The 18,557-nt window shown below is 38.2% G+C and overlaps 1 protein-coding gene across 1 annotated transcript in view; it reads left to right on the forward strand.

Moving 5' to 3' along the window:
- Positions 1 to 18,557, forward strand: part of LOC138709948 (protein O-mannosyl-transferase TMTC1-like) — a 1,156,611-nt gene that overhangs the window by 1,119,184 nt on the left and 18,870 nt on the right. Inside the window, exon 15 of the mRNA XM_069840633.1 lies at positions 16,504 to 16,722. Coding sequence (XP_069696734.1) covers positions 16,504 to 16,722 — 219 coding nt within the window. The remainder of the gene's footprint in view (positions 1 to 16,503; positions 16,723 to 18,557) is intronic.

Genomic DNA, 18,557 nt, shown 5'->3' on the forward strand with positions numbered 1-18,557 from the left:
TAAATGACGCTTCAGCAGCTAATCTAAACTTCTGTAAAACGTCGGTGCGCAAAAGTACAAAATCGTGTCTGAGCGCGGTATTTTCTAACTTACCTGCCTAAACTAACGATCACAGTGCGGAGGGGCGCTGTCTTCGCAGTGCTGCAGCGGCAGGCATTGTGTCCATGCAGACCACAAAACGACGAGGAGGCGTGTGGAGTTGCTATTTCCCATTTTTGTGTACCAATTGTACGACGCCTTCCCTTCATTCTTCTGCTTTCAAGCCACTTCCTTTCAAGTTCTTCTCTCTTCTTCCCTCCAGTAGAAGAAGAATCAGTACCAAATCAGATTTTTTGCCTTGTATGTGAGGTAACAATCAAGTCGAAAGGAATATATACGGTAGTCATTTATTCCTTTTGAAGTCTCTTGTGGCTCAGAACTTTTCGTTGATTCTGTAGCTGTGATGCATTTTAAAACTTTCGAGCCTCTTGAAATCTGTACCAGCGAACAGAAGATAAAACTTAACCTTACGCATTGTTTCCTATAATTATTATCCTATTCTTCAGCAGTATGCTTTTTTCTTTATAAAGTAGTGCAGTCTCGGTTTTCGAAAAGAAGAAAAACAAATTCATATATAAAACTGAGCACCTTCATGAATATGTTTATGCTGTAATCGGACTATCACAAAATTTAGTGGATTTGTAATTAGCATACTAATTTATATAATATTAGGTCTACGTTTCTATTTAAGATTTGTTCAAATGAACTTAATGAGATGACTGAATAGTATTAGCAGCTTAATTATCATTATAGAAAGTAAACACAGTAGTAGCCTACTACAACTAAGTAGAAACTAACAGTGTAAATAGAAGGTATGTCAAAAGTCGCTTTATCCAGTATTTGTTCCTGGGATTCATACTTGTTCACATACAGTACACGGATGTCAAAACTTAAACGGATGAATATCTCGTGTATTAAGTGATGAGTTGGCAACCATGTTCGTGCATAAACTGTTTTTCCGATGTCATGTCTTCAAAACAGCCCTCGATTCCGATATGCAGGTGATATGGCAACACGATGGAACAGCATTTCATTTTGGTGTACGAGTGATGGACTTGTGAAATCAACAATTCCATGAATGGATTGGCCGTCGTGGCAAAACAGAATGGCCACCCAGAACAAGCGATCTGACACCATGTGATTTTTCGCCGTGGGGTATCCTGAAAAATTATTTTTTTTTTAACAGAAACCGCAGAATATGCATCATTTGCGACAGATGATCGAATAGTCATTCGTGAAAATCGATGAAAATCGTGAGTAATGTTCTGCTGTCTGTAAATCAGTGTCTAAACGTTGAGAATTCTTCATTGATAAACAGGGCTTCCATTTTGAACAAAATCTGTAAAGGAATGTGTAGTCAAATGTAATTAAATGTAAGGAAGTGTTTGGGGAAGTGACTTTAACCACACTGTATTATGCAAACATCTATTTACATTATATCTATTAACTTGTAAGGAAGTCCATCGCTATGGAGTAACGGTCAGACGTCTCACAGTGAAATGAGCGGGCCCTGGTTCAAATCCTGGTTGGGAAAAGTTACTAGGTTCGGGTTTTTTGCGGGGTTTTCCCTCGAGCAATTGAAGCAGAATTGCAGCGTAACTTTCGGCGTTGGACTCTGGACTCATTTCGCCATCATTAATTCACATATCAACATCATCCCATACATACCATGTATTCAGCGCTAATTCCATAATCGTCTTCATGTAAGCAATTATTTTTAAACTTCTTTTTATTTCTGTATTGTGAACTTGATCCATCGGAAAAGTAGATGATTTTTTCATATCGTTGAATTCTTACTTTAAGAAATTGATTGGTTCGGATTGAAAAAAAGTGAAACGAATCGATGTCATGTGTCATGCTTTCTGAGATGACAACAATACTTTTGTGACGAATTTCTTTACCTTCTTTGAAATATACTACGGAAGGATATATTGTGGCTTGGCATTTGTTCCAATGCATGCCTTGTACTGAATCTTGTATTACAAATGAATAATTTTCAGAAAAGTCTACAATAACTATGCAGGCCTAATTTTCAGGTTGTACATTTTCTTTTCATTCCATCAAAAATAAAATGCTCTTAGGATATGGCTGACTTTTGAAGGAATGACGATGCATCTTCTACATGAAAAACTTTAATTGCTAGAGAGTCTTTTACTTTTTGAACTTTTCACAGTAGTATCGTTTTTGTTGTAGTTTTCTTTTCTTGATAGGGAATTCTATTGACATCAGATACTTGTTTAATTCCTCAATATTACTGATTTATAGAGCTGTATCTATAGAACTGCTAGAAGAATACTGGGATAATCACTTTCTCTGCTCGCACTTTCATTTGATTCATGTTTATTAATATCACAAGAACTCCCCGGCCTCACATATAATTTCACCTGACCATCAGGAAGTTGACAGATTTTTTACTGCACGAACCACATATTCGCACATTAAAAGACTCCTTATATTCAGCTTTATCAATAAATCACGACTTTCGCGTCTTAGTCTACTTTTCTTTTTAAAAGTGTGATTAGGAAGGTCAAATGGATTTAAATACTTGTTATATATTACGCGATCTTTACCGTCACTCATGTTGAATAGAAGTCACGTCACTCCATGAAATTCAAACCCAGACTGATTATTTTTCTCCTCTACATTTTGTCTCCTGCAATCTGCGATAAAGTTTACTGCCTTACCTAGCCTTGCTATCGTTAAACATTTGGCTATATTACAGTATAAACATACTGCATTGTGGAGGGCTCCCTCTCTTAGCTGAGCTGACAATAATAAAATGACTTTAGATAATATATTTGACTGTTCCTTAAGGTATTAATCATTTGATGAATGAATGAATTTGTTTTGTAGTGCGGCGACATCAGTTATTATATGCAACGAGGGATTTCGTAAAACTTTACGCAGGCCTATGGCTGCAAGCAGTTCATTAGCTGAGAATCGCGAGCGCGTGCATGCCTCCAGAAAATAAATTGTTACATGTGCAGAGCCACATTTCTAAATGCAGTAGTTTACGGATAATACATCAGGGAACAAGTCTATATTTTTTCAGATTTTTAACTTGGCTATTTAATAGAGTAATTTTGTTTTCAAATATGAATTATTAAGACATTAGGCCAAATTTTAAATTTATTTGTGATAGGCCTTAAGTAATAAAAAGTGTTGTATTTAGTCTTTCAAATGCGCCAAACCGCAAATGTCAAATATATGTAGACACAGAGTTCCAAGTGAGTTTATGTAACAGTGCGCTCAAAACTTGCGTGATTTCAAATATTCATAACTACACAAATAATTGATAACCGTGAAAATAAAACAATACGTGTCTCCTTATTTGATGTCTGGAATTCATGAAAAAAAAAATCGACGGGAAGGTCGTGTTTTATTGCTGTGCGATTTGACGTGGAATGACTCAGATGCAAGAAGACACAAATATCTTCAAGAGCTGTATGTGTATGGTCCTGAAGTTCAGATTTTGAAAGATGAATGTCTGAACCACATTTCGAAACGATTAGGGACTCAGTTTGAGAGACAGAGTGAGAAAAAAATTATTATTCGTTTGTTGTTGTGATAGTAAGTGCAGTGAAGATTGCCGTTAGTTGTTTGTCATTTGTTACTATTGCATTGTATTTATTTTTAGTATTTCGCTGGTTCGTCAGAAAGATTGAGTATTAATGTGATCCAACATCGCCTCTCTATGGAGGTTGCTGCAACTTCGGGCTGGCAAGCTACAGCTTTTGTTAATAGTTGTGTTGTGGTGGGTTGTCGTTGTAGGTGATTAGTTTTTCAAGTGTGATTCTGTTATTTGTATTTGGTGGTTTGAGAAGAGATTTTATGTGTATTTCTGTTTAATGCTGAGAAAATATTTTTGTGATTTATATGTTCGAGATGTTTGAAGTGTGGTGTGAGATTGGTTCTTGTGTATACTATGTAATTGGTGCTACGCCTTGGGAGTCTGGCGATGTTTCTGACGACGCGTCTTTCCCCTGACTCGAATTTTTGTCTGTGAAATGGGGTCCCTTGTGTTAGGAAAAGAGAGGGATGCATGCAGAGAGATCGAACCAATGCTTTGTACAAATGAAGTAGGGTTTGAGTTGAGCAGCCTGATAGGTGTATGCCACTGAGGTAGGTTATTGCTTTTGTGGCCATGTTGAATTTTTCCCATATCCAATTGGCAAAGGACTTCCATGAAAGCTTGGAATTTATTGGTATAACTAGGTAGGTGAGCTGGCGATGGAGTGGGACTTGCGTTTTTCCAAATTTAATGGGGTTTCTGTTGACTATTCGGGAGTGGAGGGAGGGGCGGAGCACGCATGTTTGTGTTTTGAGTGTGTTTATTTGTATTCTCCATAGCTTGGTCCAGTCCGTGAATTGCCGTTGTGTGTTTATTTGGACTCTAGTGGAAGATAGGCAGAAGTGAGTTGCCCAATAAGCGACGTCATAGGCATACTGGGCGAGTCCAAAATTATGGTTGGTGGGGACGGGGATATCTGTGACATACCTATATGTTGTACAGAATGGGAGTGAGAACGCACTCTTGGTGGACTCCAGCCTCCATTTGGAAGGATTAAGATTAGTCGCTCCTTCCAAGTCTCACCTGTCCCGTTCGGTTTGATAAGAAGCTGGAAAGCAACTGGGTGATCTCTTGCGAAAAAATGGAGAGAGGACCGTTTGAATTTGAGGGCTTCTAACCAAACCGTGTCAAATGCATGTTTAGCATCAAGCGCAACGAGAATGCCATATTGTGTTTTGGCGTAAGCTTCCTCAATTGGTGTCACCACGCGCATAAGTTATGGCTAGAATCATGGCCTTTCGCGCAGATGGACGCGCAGATGTGACGCGGTTACTTTTTCCATCAATTTAGCTGTTGTCGTTGTCAAGCTGATGGGTCTGTAATTTGTCGCTTGAGAGGCTTCTTTTCCAGGTTTTGGGAAGAGTAGGATATGCGGGTGTGTCCAGGGTGGGGGGTGTGTCCTAGTCGGAGGCAGTCAGTGTAGAGTCCTGCTAGGTAGTGTGGTGCCGTGGATGGTAGTTGTTTCAGTACTGCGTACGTTATGCCGTCTAGTCCAGGGGAGGAGTTTCTAGATTGTCGTCGTCCCTTGAGCGTGGTTGGGGCACTGGAAGCGGGTTGTAGAGGTGGGAGTTATTGTTGACATAATTGTTTATGTTTCTGAAATATGTTGCGTTGTAAGATGGGTCGTTAGGTGTTAGTGTGTATGGCAGAGAGGATATTGCGGAAGATATTTAGTTTATCTGGGTAGTCATATAGTATTTTGTCACCGTCACGTAGCGGGTGTTCGGCGCGATTAATTTTTCCCCGAGTACGCGTTATGGTACCTCAGAAGCGCTTCTGGTTTGCGGTCCTATTGTGGTCTAGTTTATCTATTAGTCGTTGCCAACGTTGCACTTCGTAACGGTTGTTTGCGTTTTTGACGTCTTCTTGGAAGGAGCGGTACAGTCGTCTGTCATCGTCGTTATATGTGCGCGTGTATAGTCTGTGTGCCTCTCTCTTGGTCTTTATAAGTTTGACAATTTCGAGTGGGAGTCGTCTGCGTGAGTCTGTTTTCCGTTGTTTGGTTGGTACTGCGATTTCCAGTGCTTCATTCAGCAAGTGTGCAAAGGTTTAGTCAGCCTCGTCAATTTCGTTTGTGTTTCTGATGTTGGTTTGTGGGACATTGTTTGTCAGGAACGTTTTGAATTTGGTCCAATCGGCATGCGTGTAGTCTCGTATGCGTGTGGTTTCGTTTGTGTGCGTATGGTGGTACTTGGGGGAAGATAGTTTTAGGAGGATGGAGAGTGATCGGTGTTGAGGGACTCTAAAACGTGGATGTTTGTGATGCCGTTTTGTAGTCTAGGGGAGGTGACAATTTTGTCGGGAGTGGTGAGGGAGAATAATGCTGTGTGTCCGTTATTTAAACATCTCCAACCCTTCCACTGCTATTGCCCTTACTTTGATTTTTCACCTATGCTTTTCTTCTTGAAGAGGACGAGAGCAGAGATGTGTGACGTCACGGAGCCAAAGTTAGAAATGCCTCATGTAGATGGTCAACTGGGTAGTGATAAAGGGCATCTTTGTCGTACTTACTCCCAAATGCACTTCCCTCTCAGATTTGTTCTCCTATCCTGACTTGGACTCGATGCTTCATATAAAGATTACTGAACAGTCTTCTCTCTTTCCGATCCATACCAGCTTTCTTCAGGATCCCCATAATTTGAAAAATGACAATAACGTATTAAAAAGAAAACTAACCGGAAAAAACTCGTTTCCTGAGGTTAGTTTATACGCTAGGCTCTAAAGAACTGCACCAATCTGAGCAAACCATTATAAGTTCGAAACAAATCATAACGCCTTCGTCTTACTGAAGGCAGAATCTCAACTTTCTCAGTGATTTTCAGAACAGAAGGCAATTGTCAGAGAAGGGTTGTCTTTGTTGACTGATATTTACGGTAGGGATGAGTGCTTGGAATATTATCTGGAACTAAGGACTGTATGATTTGTCCACAGCTGCACTAATCTAAAATAACTAAAACTAATATCAGAAAAGCAAAATTAACCAGAATAGACCAAAATCATGACAGTAAATGAAAACAAACCAAAGGAAACTGAAACTAACGTAGGGAATCTGAAAGATTAGACATACTTCGAAACCCAACCAGGTAATCAGCCCAAGCAACATTGGAATCCATTCGTAACTCGACTTTCTCTACAACTTTCATTTCGAGAATGATCGACCTTGTCGAACACTGTAGTTCAAAAGTAAATTTTTCTCAAATTGACTTTCATACGAACTGCCTGCTTTATGCTCGACGAAATCGTAGTAATATATATTATTAATACTAATTATTGCTAGTCACATTAAATAATCCACTAGAGCATTATCTCAAAACTGCTTCTCATTGACTTGATACATTTTAGCTTTGAACGTCCCATATAATAATTTGGATTGCGCACACTGTGCATAGATAACACTATTCTATCGTTCTTGTATTGTTTACCTGATAGATTTCACACGCCTTCTACACTCGAGAATGTAATATCTCCCACATTACTCGCCACACAGTTCACAAACACACAATTCGTTTGGGAAGTGGTATCTTTTCCTCGCACACATTTTATGATGATATCCGTGCGTCGGTCAGCCATCTTGGGTCGTAGTTGCATTTGTTCAGTCTCGCTGTGTCATAGCATTCGTTGTGTAGAAATTCTCTGTGATCTCCCTCCATTTCTGCCTTCTTTCTTCCACTACTTTCTTGAAGCTCTCCGTAGCTGGTAGCAGCATCCTCAGTCTTAAGTTGTCCAGGAAGAAAGTTTCCCACGCCAACTCGTATGCATACCTTGACAATGAGTATTTGGAGAGTCCAAGTGCCCTCTACAAGTATCTTGATTTTATACTATCTAGATCTCTCAGTTGCTTTTCGCTTAGATATTCCCATACCATTTCCAGACCGTATGTGCAGCTAGGCCAGATTTTAGCTTCTAAGAGTTTCATCGCTGGGCTAATGGACATATCCAAGAGATTTCCAATACAGTTAATGCTCCATATTGCAGCTATTTTCTCTCTTTTAAGTGCATAGCGAATGCCGTCCCTGTGGTTTGTATCGTTACTCTCAAATATTTGAAGGCACTCTTTCGGTTGACTATTTTCCCATTACACATGATTTTCTCTCTCTCCGTAACTCTTCCTCCCTTTCTAAACATAACAAAATCAGTCTTATCTTCATTTATTTTCATTTCATTTTCTGCCGCCCACTTCCCTAGTAAGTCCGTGGCCTTCTAGAGGTCCTCAACATTCTCTGACGTTAGTGTCATATCATCAGCGTATAGCCTATGATTATTGTTGATTTGGTGTTTGCTTTTATTTCCATTCCCACGTCTTGTGTTCGTATATTAAACAGTATTGGACTCGTGGTGTCGTCCTGTAATACGCTATTTTTTTATTTATCCAGTTTGATTTACCCACACTATCGTCTATATGAATGTAATTTTCTGCCATTATATTTCCGATGAATCTTGTTAGGGTTGATCTTCCCAGCATAGCCTCTAGTTTTGTCACAAGTAGTTGTCGATTCACTGAGTCGAAAGCGTTCTGATAATCGTTAAACAGAACATAAAACTTATCTGATTTTCTGTAATTGAAGCGGTGAGATCAATAACCATTCAAGTCTATTTACACAAATTTCGAAAAAAAAAAAAATGCAAAAAAAATACTTTTTTTATTTCTTACCTAATTATTATTTTTTGCACGTAATATTTCTGGTTGTTTTAGAGATCAAGACAAAGTAGTATACTAACTTTTAAATTCGTAACACTTGTGGAAATATCCAAAATTTAATTTAAAATTTGCAAAAAATGAATGGCCAATAGTGGACTTGAATGGTTATTGATCTCACTGCTTCAATTGCATTGTATTTCCTGCAGAAGATTGCTTACAGCCATCAGGGTCGATCTCTTCGGTCTAAAGCCAAATTGTTCTTCTGGGAGAATTGGTTGTATTCATCTGATTACTTTGTTGGCTATGGCTCTGGTAAGAGCTTTAAGTCCTGAGGACTCAAGTGCAATCCCTCTTTATGAGTCAGGATTGTTGGTATCTTCTTTTTCCTTATATTAGATACATATGTAATGCACAAATTATAACGTAATGATGGTAGTAGTAATAGGTCAAGGAGACTGAGTGTACGGAAATATAAGACATGGTAATAAAGAAGTAGAGGTAGTGACATCTAGTAACTAATATAGTAGCTTCTTGAGTAATAGTTGAATGGAAAAGTGGTATATGTGCGGTTCCGGGTACTATGAAAATACTAATGAACTGTGAGGTAAAGTTTATTTCACTAGTGGAATAAAGTAATGTTGAATAAAAGTCTACTTTACAAACGGAAACGTATTTAGTAAGCGCATGTTTTTTTGTTATGGTCATGGATAAAATAATAATTGAATTTCTCCCATAATGAATAATTGTTAATATCACAGGCATACAGCTTTCAATATAAGGTGGGTGCTCCTGTTATGCCCATGTTCCTGATATGGCCATCCCCCTATTGTGAGTTAGTTAACCAAAATTCCGCTAAATTGCAGCAGCATCCAGTGAAAGGTCATCCTGGTATGTCACTTGATCGTTTTCCATCCAGTCAGGTTGAGCAATATGGCGTCAGTTGCCCGTTTTGCGGTTTTCATGTGACCTCTTCTTATTTTTCTCTGGTAAGTCTCCTTTGTTTTATGCATGTTTTTCAAAGACTTGTTTCATGAAAACCATCGTACTCCATTCAGTTTTTAATGTTTTGTTGATTGGTGTTGTGGTTGATGGCGTATCTTTTACGAGTTATTCATAATCAAACGATTTTCGTGAAAGCTTACCTGCTCCACATATGACCATATCAAATGGACCATGGCCATATCAAATGCATCATGGCCATATCCCGTTCATTTCAATTTTATTTTTTCACCTGACAAATTTGCATGCCTTATATCTGGGATTACGCAAAAATTTTGAATTTTAAGAAAAACAACTTATTTTTTACACATGTTCCTGATATGGCCACTAGGTAGACTTTTGGAATTTGGGACTTTTTGGACAATTAAAGCTATTTTTTATGGGGATGGAAATTGTTATAAGAAAGTCCATTAGACTGAGAACGAGTAAGAAAAAAGTGCTTTACATGTTTTTTTTTAAAATGGCGGCTAAAAAAATTCTCAAACCTTAGCATGGCCATATCAGAGACACCTACCTTATGTATAATTATTATAAGCCTACACATACTTAAATCCAGTAGCAGTGGGAGCTTCCTCTTGTTCACACTTCCTTGTAGCCACTAACTAATCTCACAATAACAGTCTGACTCCAGACGCGAAGTCAGCATTTGAGCATTCAGTCGGCCTGGGTAGTACATTCGGTATAGCGCTGGCCTTCTGTGTTCGAGGTTGCGAGTTCGATCCTGGCCTAGGTCGATGGTATTTATGCGACAGGCTCATGTCAATATATTTACTGGCATGTAAAAGAAATCATGCGGGACAAAATTCCGAGTCACCGGCAACGCTGATATAACCTCGGCAGTTGCGAGCGTCGTTAAATAAACCATAATTTCTTTATCTAAAGATCCAACTTTGAGGCTTTGCCACGCAGTATGATTTTGTATTACTCTTGTTTAAATACCGCATCAAAACAGGGCGATGTGTTTACAGTAATATTGAATCATTTTTACTTACATCTTCAAGGATGACCAAAATTATTTTTGTATCGCTACATTCGTGATCTGGACCACTGTGCACTGTTTGAATTTATCTCGAGCGACATAAGTAATTATTGTTAACGACAAGCAGATCGAAAATAAACTTAATGAAGCAGTCTAGCGCCACGTTTATTTCAATTACTCTTCTTCCTAAGTGTCGTGTCAGATTCTGAAATCTTTCCTAGGTGCGGACTTAGGTAGGAGACTGTTCTAGAGATGTAGAAAATAAGAGTCATGGAAATGTAATAATAGTCAAAGAACAGTGAAAACGGTAATGGCTTCTTTCAATCGGTAGAGCGATAACCTCTCCACGAATTTCGTTTCGATCTGGTTTATAGTTTACTGATGAAGTTTTTCTAGTCTCAATTAACTTCCAATTGATTGACATTAAAAGGAAGTGTTTGTGTGGAAATAAATGAAAGTGGAAAGTGGATTGATCCAATCAATTTGTTGACCTAGAGGTCGTGTCAAGTGAAATACGCGAGGATTGGATTCAAGTTGTGACGAATGTTGCCAACTTTAACTGTACGGTCACTAGGTTTTATTTCTATGTTGGGGGGGGGGGTTGTCACGTGATGCTGAAAGTTTGATTATCGGGATGCTTGCTACGCTAACAGATGGTAGATACTGTTTGCGCAGGTCAGATTGAAATTAACTCTACGGAAAGTAGACGGCAAAATTACTGTGCATATTAACCAGAGTAAACAAATTGTTACTGTTTGCGAAAGAGTAAAAAATAAAGTACATTAGATTGGACAAAGCAGTTTTTATGTTTGCGATCATGATTATTTATGGATTATGGATTATAATTAATATTAAAACTATTATGATTGCAATAAATTCATTTAGATAATTTGAAACATCATCATCTACTTTTACGGGTTAAATCATTAGACCTGTCCCAACTGACTTCACTCATTGCTTGCAAAGTTTGCTCTACATCTAGCCTTTCTCTTGCCTTGTGTTATATTATTTCCCCAGGATATCTTTCTTCATTCATTCCATTTATGTAATCTTTTCAGTTTTCCATATAACATTTTTCTATTTTGTCTGCTATTGAAAATATTACGAGATCTTGTCTAATTTCTATCTTTTCAGTTCAGTGTTCCCTTATACACTGCTTCGTCGTTCAATTTCCTCTGGAGTGCCATTCATATAAAAAAAATATTACTCGCTTAAGAGAGAAGTTACATGCAACATTCTTATTCAATTCAGTATTCACAAGACGCTAGTTCGATTAATTAAAATGTGACTCAGTGAACGTACAGCAAAGCCTGTATAGGCTAGTTTCTGTGTGACGCTTTTCCAATTCACTGCGGGCTAAAGCAAGGAGATGTCCTATCACTTTTATTTCTTAACTTTGCTTTTTAGAATATGCCATTAGGAAAGCCTGAAAAATGGAGAAGCTTTGGAATTGAACGGGTTACATCAACTGCTTCTTTATGCTGACGAAGTGAATATATTCGGAGAAAATCCACAAACTATTAGGGAAAACACAGAAATTTTACTAGAAGCAAGTAAAGAGACAGGTTTGGAAGTAAATCCAAAAAGCATAAATTATACGATTATGCCTCGTGATGAGACGTATTACGAAATGAAAATATAATAATTGGAAATTTATCCTTTGAAGAGATATAAAAATCCAAATACATTGGAGAAACTGTAAGAAATGTGTGTCCTCTTATTCTTAAATATCACTTCCGAATACACACGGACTGGCTCGTTCTTTTTTGCGGATAGAAGAGGCGACCTCCAGATTTGGAGGGTAGCTGCGAATATATTGAATATGCACTCGCAGACAGCCTATGAGGGATGGTCCTCCAACTTGGGGGTTGAACGTAGAGCTAACAACCCATCGTCGTAAAAAAAAGAGCTTCTTACAAAATCAAAGAGCCTTTAGTAGAACAAAAAAAAATTCATTCTGCTGCAGTTATCTTAAAAAGATTTTTTGTATCCGGATTCAGATCCATAGCTGCTAATATGTTATAGATTTTTAATTGTCTCTTTTATTGCTTTGTTACTCAGTGATCGTTTTATTGTTCCACATAGTGCTCTAAACCTCTGCTATATTATTCGTTATGTATTTTTGTCATAATGAAATGAGATGACTCACTCTAGGTAATTAAAATGTCTTATCATAGTACTTCTTGGTTGTTTTGTTTTCTGTTGCTATTTTGGATCTAATTTTTGTTTTCCTTGGAATGCCAGAATCTTGATTTTACAGTGGACATTTAAAAGCTGTATAGCTTTTAATGGCTTATATTGTCTCTGTATTATTTAGGCTATTCCTCTACTGACGTTCATGAGTAATATTATTTTGAATAATAATAATAGAGTAATATTATTTTGAATAATAATAATAGCGTCTAGCTAAATCGCACTAGGTTAGAGAACTGCAATTTCGAAGTGTTCATCCCTTAGACAATTTACTTTCTCTTGAAATTTTATACTCGGCTATTTAATGACGCTGTTTCAAGTACTGGTTTATTACATTATAATTATGTTAATTACATAAATATAGCACAATTATTTTTCTAAATAAAGTTCCGCCCTATCATCAAGTGGTTATTCGTATCAGAGTAATGCACGGTAGCTCACAGTTCAGGACTGCCATTCAGCCCACCCAAGACCAACACTGCTTGACGCGGCCGCTTCCTAGTCTGTCGCACTGGGCTTCGAAACCCACCGTAGCCCACCGCACTCCTCAGCACTGCACTTACATCAACCCACCAGTTGGTTGCATTCTATTGCTTTTCCGCTTGCACGCATTGGTTGTGCTTTCGCTTCGCGTTTGACATGCGCATAGATTTTCCCGAAAACCGGACAACATACAAAATTAAATTGTTTTCCACTGTTGTCGAACACATATTTAAAAACTGTCCCAATGGTACTATTTTAATTTCCATCCGACTCTGTGGTTTTAAACTCTGTGGCAACGATTTTATCCTTCACCACTTTTTCTCTCGTGAGACTATATTTTGTAGTCGCATTATTGTTATTTCCGGCGTGACTCCTCCTCTTTGCGTACGCCTTAGGAAGTGAACGCTCTATAAAGTTTAGGTAGGTAGTATCGTTCGCATTTTTGTTCTTTCGTTGCCAGCTACCAGACGAGGAATCTATTTGCCGCACCATTAAACATTATTATGTCGTAGTTCATATGATAATAAATCAAACGCACTGCAATTAAGCAAATAATTGAGCGGCAAATAATGTCCTCGTGTGCTTTCTGCGAACGCCAACGAAAGAAAAAAATGGTGGGCGAATATATTAACTATTTATCGAGCCTTAGGAAGCGCATAATGTCATCAGCAGCGAATGACAAGACGCACATGTTTAAATGTAGCCTACCTGCAACGTGATTGGCTGCCGGAAATAAGAGCCACGGGACTTCCACGGCCGGTGTCTGTGATGAAGGTTTTCCGGGCTGAGATGCCGTGGTCTACCTTTCTACCAGTGTACTAGTAGACCACGGCATCTGAGCCCGGAAATCATTAATCACAGAGACTTATTTTCTTTGCGATTCACCATTATGTTGCATCATCTTGAAAAACAGAATTCAAGAACTAAAACAAATAGCTACGTTTGAAACAGTAGCTGAATGTTAGTCGAACCTCACACGCCAGCACAAGCCCGCACAAACACAATTAATAAGTAACTGATAGAACAGGAGACTTGGGCTCGATGCCTTGATATCACCCCACAGTACAAAACTGCTAGCAAGTAGCCTGCCCGGTCAGTGCGATGACGTCATGAGCTTGTTCCGTGCGAGACTGTGAAGCTCAGTGCGGTGCAGTGCGGAAGCAGCCTATGGGCTGGGCCGTTGTTCAGTTCTCTGATTCGTATACAACACACATGACGACTTACAATACTAGTCCCATAAGACCATTGCAGCCTGAAGGACTTGAGTTCGATTTTCGATGGGATCATGGATTTTTTCCATTGATCTAATACTTCCGGTCGTAGCCTACTATGCCTCTTCTAGGTTTCACTCAGCCTCCAAGAGAAAAGAGTACAATTAAAAGGTCATTTCTTTAGGGACAAATTCGGTCTGTGCATTTAATGTCGATTGTGTTATGATGTGGAAACCTTAACATTCCGCATCCTAAGGGTCTTTTAGAGCCTGTAATGAAATAGGTTTGCTTCGCTATGATGCCAATACACTATCTTAACCGCGGAATACCAAATATCATTGATATGAATATTTTAAAATCTTGTACAAGATCATTAACACCAAGCCGAGAAGTTTACCTGTTTATTTAACGACGCTGTATCAACCACGAGGTTATTTAGCATAGATAGGATTGATAGCGAAATGATATTTGGCGAGATGAGAATTCTCCATAGATTACCTGACATTTTCGTTACGGTTTGGGGAAAACCTCGGAAAAACCCAACTAGGTAATCAGCCCAAGCGGGAATGGAACCCGCGCGCGAACGCAACTCCGAAACCGGCAGGCAAGCTCCTTAGCCGACTGAGCTACGCCGGTGCACCGAGAAGTACAACTGTTTTAGTATAGTCCAAGTGTCCAATTAATACCTAGGCAGAAAGCTTTGTGTTGGATGTAGGCCTATCTTTTATTTTTCCAATCATCAATACTTGTAATATCAAGCGTGTTATCACATTTTCATTGCAAAGATTATTCCTGGCTACAATTATTTTTATATCGACATCAATATATTGATTTATACTATCACCATCCACAGTGAATAAATTTTAAGCTATAAGATTACTTTTAATTAAAATGTAAATTTAAATTAGTAATATTTTTGTCGTCATCAATCAACTCCCGATACGACAACATTGTTTTTTACTCCACGTAGATTAAATATGAAAACGTATATTACAATTCTAATGCATCGTTGGTGACCTATGTTACCGCTTGTTATTGGAGCGGCATCCGAGAGGGTCTTATCAATAAACAAAGCTATCTTATCGCTGCAAAAGAAAGCGTCTTCTTTGACACCGCTTGGGTTAATACGAACGCTCGGACTGTAACAATTTTCCCTTTCTTTTCCTTCGCTCTGTATGTTGGAGTTTGTTACCGGTACATTTACAACTGTTTAACCCTCAACTGGGTCTATATTGACCCATAGATACCAGTTGAGGGTTAACCAGGTATTTCCGGTTCTCTTACATTTGCTTTTATCCGTTAGTCTGAAATAATAGACTAATCTATAGGGTTTATAGAAAGTCGCTTGTCATCCATTATTTGTTCATTGTCTAAACATTTACAACTTTAATTGACTATTTAGACATTTAAACTTGATATTGTCAATAGATTCCTACCTATATGTTGTGTTAAGTATTAGTCCACGGTGCATTAAAAGCTGCTGTTCTCGCGTCCTGAAGAAAGTATGTCGGATTCAAACTTGGCCGGATATTTTAAAGAGCGATAAATATAATAGTTCTCTCCACATGAAAATAACTATAGTTCTCGAACATAGTCATATGGAATTTAAAGAAACCTCTCTTAAAGGAGGACAAATTTATAACCAACTGCTCCATGAAGTTCCATGCTTTGGGATTGAGATTGGAGGTGCTTCAGTATGACAATTTCTCGTTAGTTCATAGAGTCCTGCGACATATGAATCAGGAAATAGATTGGGAAAAGTAGAGAGTAATAGACTTTCACAAGCTGCAAATTTTAAAAGACTTCAGATGAAAACTAACGCTATGAATTGCTTAGATTTTGCTTTCGTTTTCCCTAGATAGAATGTAACCAAATGAAATTGAATGAAAGGGTTTCATCCCTGGTTAATTTTTGTAATAGAGATAACGTTTTGCATTACATATTTGGTATTTTGTTCTCGAATAACGCAAGAATACGAAGGAAATTTAGAGAATAAAACTTCTTAAAGCTATCAAATTGATGGCTATAAATAGTGAAAGAAATTAAACATAATCTCACGTTTTAATATTGAAATTGTTTACCAAGACGAAGTGCTATTTGTTTGATGGATTTTCTGCCACTTAGCATCGAGTACCATTGGATCTGACATGACATATGGACAAATTGCCGTCTCATCATAGCATATTGCAGCTGATGTGCACGTATGAAATCTGGCAGATCGGACAGCCAATGAAACAAACTGTGAATGAAGTGGCCCACCATAGCAAGGTGGCTTGTAATTTGAAACATTGTTTCCTGCTTTGCTCTCATAAGAAAACTGTTTACGTTTCTAATTTGTTTTGATGAATTTGCTTTATTGCCCTACAAGAAATTTCGTTGCGGGTTACAGGCGAGCAGGAGCAGCGAGGCGGGGGACGATCTGTCTGTCCAGAAGCTGTTGAGAGGCAAGTCCCCCAGACGGAAACCGCGGCCGTGGCGGAAACCAGCCGTGAACCGGAGTCTGGCTCTACGCCCCGGAGTAAACCCAGACCCCAGCTGCTCTCTGTCCGGATACAGCAGCCGTCTGCTAGGGGCTGACCGGAGTTCGGGCACCTCCGCCTTCAACCAGGCAAGCTAATGACGAAATGTTTCCCTATGAGTGGTTAAGTTTGTATGTGCGTTGCAGGATATTCTATGTTCCTTTAAGCCAAACCATAACTCAGTTCAAAAGTGTGCTTTATTTCCGGTGTATAGAGGGTAATTTCTAAGAATATATTAATCAACCGAATCAAAGTTGATTACTGTTTGTTAACAAGGACATAACTTTTCGATGTACAGAATTTCAGTCAGATGTTTTTGCTTTTCTTTAGTATCTCTTCCTTCTTGTGCGGTGTGGCCTCTTTAATGACGTGATACGGCGACGTGTTCATTTCTTAGGTTTTCTTCCTGGTTACATTTCTACAGGCAACCTGCATTTTTCTCATTATTTGGCAAGTTACATATCTCTTGCTCTTTTTCTCTCGGAAAACATGAATCCTCCATAGTTTTTCCTTCCAGATCACTAGAACATAATACTATATACATATTCTAATAGATACTGTATGCTTGTTTGTCAAATACGAAACATGACGCGATATTCGGTGTTACAAATAGTATTTCATTCTAACAGCTCCGAATGTACGTTATTAATATTAATAATAATAATAATAATAATAATAATAATAATAATAATATTATTATTATTATTATTATTATTATTATTATTATTATTATTATTATTATTATTATTATTGCACCTCGGGCCAGGCTGGTGCATGTAATGTACATAGTGTTTCAGAAGTGATCTACAGACTGAAATAAGTATAAAAATATATATTAGTAGAAGCAAAAAGGTATTCGTAAACATAGGTCCGCAAATGAACCCTTTGCGAGACAATTGCGAATGTATGGTTAAAATTCGAACTTACTTGGTTGTTCGTATATGTGGATGCAGATTTTACTCCTGATGGTATTTTTAATTATCATAATAATCATTTTTGGTTTGACGTAAACCTACATCCATTTCATGAGTCATCAGCAGCGTTTCTCATTGAATGTATGCCTAGTGGTAGTAGAAGATAATCTCATTGAATCACACATCCTTCCAAGGACACCTAATGGACGGTAGTACCTTAGGTACCTGCTCTATCACCTTTTATATTCCCCGAGATTGTTCGCCTTCGCCAACGTCAGAATAGCCTATGTGGTGCATGCGTAATAGTGTACCTGCGCATTTTGCAGGAACTGTGAGACAACGTAGGCTATAGGCCTATATCGAAAGTAGGTCAACGATGTATATGTCGAGGCAGGCCTATGCCTTGGCATTCAAGATCGTCTGATTTAAATGATTTTGTTTTTTGTGTCTGTAATCATTCCAAACGCATAAACTTAATGTAGGTCTACAGCTCTTTCATTGACAGAGTTGAAGAACTGGAGCAAAGAATATTATTGTCGATGCTCGTCAGTAATTCAGAAATTAATTGGAAGATTTCGAAAAAAAAATCGAAACTCAATGCTCAGAAGAGTACAGCATTGCGTACAGATGCAAGAGCAGAGTTTCGAGCACCTACTATAACAGGTACGACTGAATTATAACATCTTGCTTGTTAAAATCAGTATAATGAAAGCCATTTTTAGCGTGGTGTAAGTATTGTTTTTGTAATCTGTTACTAACGAGGACTACGGCACCTGATGTGCAAAGGAGAAAAACGCGATTTGTGTTCAAGTGTACGAACAACCAAGTCTGTGGCGGATCTTACCCATAGGAAGAAGAGAGGTTCATTTTATCGAAAGAAATACTCATTTTATATTCAGAAAAGTAAACAATATTTGTACTCCGAAAATATACGTTCTACGTCACAAGACATTACTGGAGCAAATCTGATATATGATAAAATATATCTACTGTCATTAGGTGAACAACTA

Source organism: Periplaneta americana, chromosome 12 (genome assembly GCF_040183065.1).
Source record: "Periplaneta americana isolate PAMFEO1 chromosome 12, P.americana_PAMFEO1_priV1, whole genome shotgun sequence".
Lineage (NCBI taxonomy): Eukaryota > Metazoa > Arthropoda > Insecta > Blattodea > Blattidae > Periplaneta > Periplaneta americana.